The sequence below is a fragment of the Lygodium microphyllum genome, chromosome 10, assembly GCF_053477565.2.
Source record: "Lygodium microphyllum isolate KBCC chromosome 10, Lygodium_microphyllum_v1.1.10, whole genome shotgun sequence".
Classification (NCBI taxonomy): Eukaryota; Viridiplantae; Streptophyta; class Polypodiopsida; order Schizaeales; family Lygodiaceae; genus Lygodium; species Lygodium microphyllum.
The window spans coordinates 2,257,559-2,261,450 of record NC_141144.1 but is presented as its reverse complement, the minus strand read 5'-3'; the positions used below and the strand labels follow the sequence as shown (position 1 = coordinate 2,261,450).

Sequence of the window (3,892 nt, the reverse complement as noted above, 5' to 3'; positions counted from 1 at the left end):
TTTATGATTTCAGTATACATTGTTTTTGTTTGCAAGCACATTGTACACAGTAGTGCAGAAACTATGCTGCCATGACACAAAAAATAAATAAATCCTGTTACCGTTGCTATTAGTGTCGCAAATTTTATTGCTCGCTTCGCTATTAGCGTCGTTATGCACGTCGCAAACCGTCACTATCATTTTCTCGCGTCGTTATTGCTCGCGTCCCTCTATATTGTTTATTTAAATTGGCTTGAGAGTTATCATTTTCTATAGCATCTCCATAGTATAAGAGCTATAGAAGTTACAATATGAGGGAGAAAATTTGTGAAGCTTTCTTGGGTGTTTCAAAGCTAGGTCCTATCTTTTCTGGTCTTTTATGTTGTTTTGTTTTGCTTTTGCTTTTGTTTTTGTTTTTGGTTTTTATTTGTGGGGCAGGGGGGCACCGTGGGGGGGGATCCATTATCCTACTATGTGGCTCCACCTTTGTACAAGTACACTATGCTAAAGAGTGGGTAGGGCAACTAGGATAACTTTTCTTGCATAATGGGTCTCTCTGTGCATGCACAAGGCAATCATTTTAGCTCTCGATCCAAGGATTGCAAGGTTTGAGTGTAGTCTAGGAGGCCTAATTGGTGGCCTATTAGTAGGTGGACTTTTGAGTTTTGCTGAGATGAGAGTCAAGGTCTCAATCTCAAATTTGAGGACAAACTTGTAGTATCTGTCATTATAATCAAAGCATGGAAAAGTATATGCTGTCGTCTTTCAAGGTGTACTAGGAGGGAGATAAAAGCTACTAGGAATCAGGATAGGAATCCCCATTGTTCTTGGGTGGTTTGTAAACCATATATTTTTACGGGGACTTTATGAATACCTTGGAGGATTAGCTTATATGATTCATAATGATTTTCTATGGGGACGTTATGAATACCTTGTAGGATTAGCTACGATTCATAATAATTTTCTTGAACGTGCAGGGCTTGAAAGGAGCAAACATTTGATGAATCTGAACAATATTATAGAGTATACTGGTTTTTTTGAAATCCTCCAAAATTGGAACATAGAGTATACTTGTTTTCTTAAGAGCCTGCAAGCCATGCGCACGAGCACGTACAGCTGCAATCGACTTTGTCGGCTATGATAAAGTCGGCTGGGAAGCGAGTCTGACAGGAATATAATGAGGTTAAGCGCCGCTCAATATACGACAGCTCGTCCAAAGATATAATTGGACAGAGTGTGGCTTAATTATCGCTCGTCATTGTGAGGCATCAACATGGGTACTAAAGGTATCCCAGCCGCATCATTGAATCGCATCAGAGCGACAACTGCTGCAATGCTGCTAATTTGCATGGCTCAGCAATATGTATCGTTCACCAACGCTGACGAGGCAGCTGCGAAACATGATTCAACCGCTCATCATGCGAAGGCCTCTGCAGACAAGCTGGAGGTCAGTTGTCGCCATTGCTTGCATAAGTATAGGCTATATAATTGGAAGGCAAACTTTGTACAATTGTGGTGGAACTTGTCCGTATGAGCATACGGCGCAACGTCTGCATGTGTTATTAGATTACACGTGAATATAATCGTGCAGATTAATGATCGTACGGATACATACTATAAATGGAAATGATGATCATGATCGTATAAGAGGTAGTAACGAATTAGTGACGGGCCGGCGCATTGATATAATGCAGAGATTTGAGAAGCTGAAGCATAACATAAGCATCCATGGATGGCTCATGTATTCGTTCGTGGGGTTGCTCCTGCCGCTGGGCGTGCTGCTCGCGAGGTTCATGCAGCGGGCTCGAATCAACGGCCGAACATCCTCCAACACTGTCAGAGTTCTATACTACATGCATCTCATCGTGCAGGTGATATTCTCTCTTATTCTCTGAAATATTTTGTAAGTCATGCAATAGTTTAACTTATTCTCTCGGTAGTTGTATGGTATAACATCAACGATTATATACTATACCGAAGATTAATGAGATTTTTCTCTTTGTTTGTATTTGTTCAACTCGAGAATAATGTTACAAATGTTCCAGATGGTGGCAGTGGTTGGTATGACATGTGGTGCAGTGTTCTCGCTCAAACAATTTGGCTACAGATTTCTACTAACACACCAACGCCTTGGCCTAAGCTTGTGGGTCATTGTGTGGGCCCAACCACTCATTGGATTTACCAGACCCAAATTGTATGTATACGATTACCATATTTTCTATATTTGTTAAGTTTCCACTTTAAAACTTTGCTTAGTGAATGACATTTTGTGAATCATGTCATATGATACTAATAATGACAGCTAAATAAGGTATCAATGGTATAGTTTGATTAGAAAACCTTTAAGGAATGAGAATATTGATGTCATCATACATGCTCATGTGACCTATAACTTAATTTAGAGAAACAATCAATCCCCCACATCTCTTTTGGTATTAAAGTAATGTATTAATTGTTAATACTTGTTCATAATTAATTGGTTGCCATTTGAGTGTCTCTATATTACTACTAATGTTGATAATTGTGCATTTGCGTGTAGGGGAGCTTCTTCAAGACCGTATTGGTATGTGCTCCATTGGTTGCTAGGTAGCGGCACAATTATCTTGAGTTTCTTGAATGTCTTCTTGGGTCTCAATGCATGGGAGATTATTACCAAAGAAAGTGTTAAGCATTTGAGAATTGCATTTTCTCTTCAAGTCGCTTTATTTGCTACCATCTACCTTGTACAAGATCGATTGGATTACATTTTTCTTCAAAGGAGCAAGCCCGAGCTTGCTTTTAAGGAGCTTGAATTGCCCGTGTAGGGAAAACCATAATTGGAGTTGAATACTTTCTGCATGGGTGAGGAAAGATGTCAAGACAAGCCCATTGCTTTTTCCAGTTGTTGTGAGGTCCTAATCTTGGTGAGAGGTGCCACTCAATGCACGCCCAAAGAAACTCATTAATCAACAAGAAGTTACAAGCACCTACGGATTATATCAAGTTTAATTTTATAATCATGCACAATTCATTTTAGTTGGTCCCAAATTTTAAAAGATTTTGGGAATTGTATCAAAATATGTTTCTACAAACGTTGTGGCATCTAGTCTCTTCAACAAAAGCCCTTCATGTAAGGTAATGTTACAGAGTAATTCATTGTCTCTTTGTGACTCAACCTTGTGGTTAGAGGCTTATATGCCTTCAAACATAAAGGTTTAATTTCCTTTTTTAATTTAAAAAGGACGATTATTGTCCTATGTACCATCATCATTGTCACCTTATCATATCATCATACAAATCTTGATCTACTTGTCTAATCAATCACCATCCTAGCATTAATTCACAATCTTGCTTGCAAAGTAGTGCTCATGAAAACATTTTTCTCAACTAGTAAAAAGTAAAGGTGAGTTCTGAAAGTAACAAGTTTTGCTATTCAAATCTATATATTGACATGCCAATTTTGTAGTTAAAATATTTTTAAAATAACTTTTTTTACAAGGGCCTTAAAATATTTTAATCGGTATTTTGGTATTTCACATTATATAAATATACTAAGATGCATTTTCTTCTGAGCATATTTCAAATGGAATTTTAGAATTTCGTATGATATAAATACACTAAGATGCATTTCCTTCTAAGCATATTTCAACCAATATGTTAGAATTTCATATGATATAAATTTACATTATTTTTTAGGCATTATTGCAAAGGACTTGAGGGCAAAGATGGTCTAAAATGCAATAAGAGAGGACAAGTTTTGTGGAAAAATAGGACATATATGGAGAGAGAGAGAGAGAGAGAGAGAGAGAGAGAGAGAGAGAGAGAGAGAGAGAGAGAGAGAGAGAGAGTGTGTGTGTGTGTGTGTGTGTGTGTGTGTGCGTGCGTGTGCATGTGTGTAGATCAAATGGATGTAGCTCAGTTGGTTAAGGAATGA

At 37.9% G+C, this 3,892-nt stretch overlaps 1 protein-coding gene across 1 annotated transcript; it reads left to right on the top strand.

Annotated features, from left to right (window-relative positions):
- The first annotated feature begins 1,251 nt into the window (after positions 1-1,251).
- On the top strand, positions 1,252-3,052 carry LOC148029638 (cytochrome b561 domain-containing protein At2g30890-like). The gene is made up of 4 exons (XM_087687106.1): positions 1,252-1,850; positions 1,920-1,926; positions 1,969-2,173; positions 2,519-3,052. Exons 1-4 carry the CDS (start codon positions 1,575-1,577, stop codon positions 2,781-2,783), a joined length of 753 nt encoding a protein of 250 aa, XP_087543232.1. The 5' UTR covers positions 1,252-1,574; the 3' UTR covers positions 2,784-3,052.
- Positions 3,053-3,892: the final 840 nt, after the last annotated feature.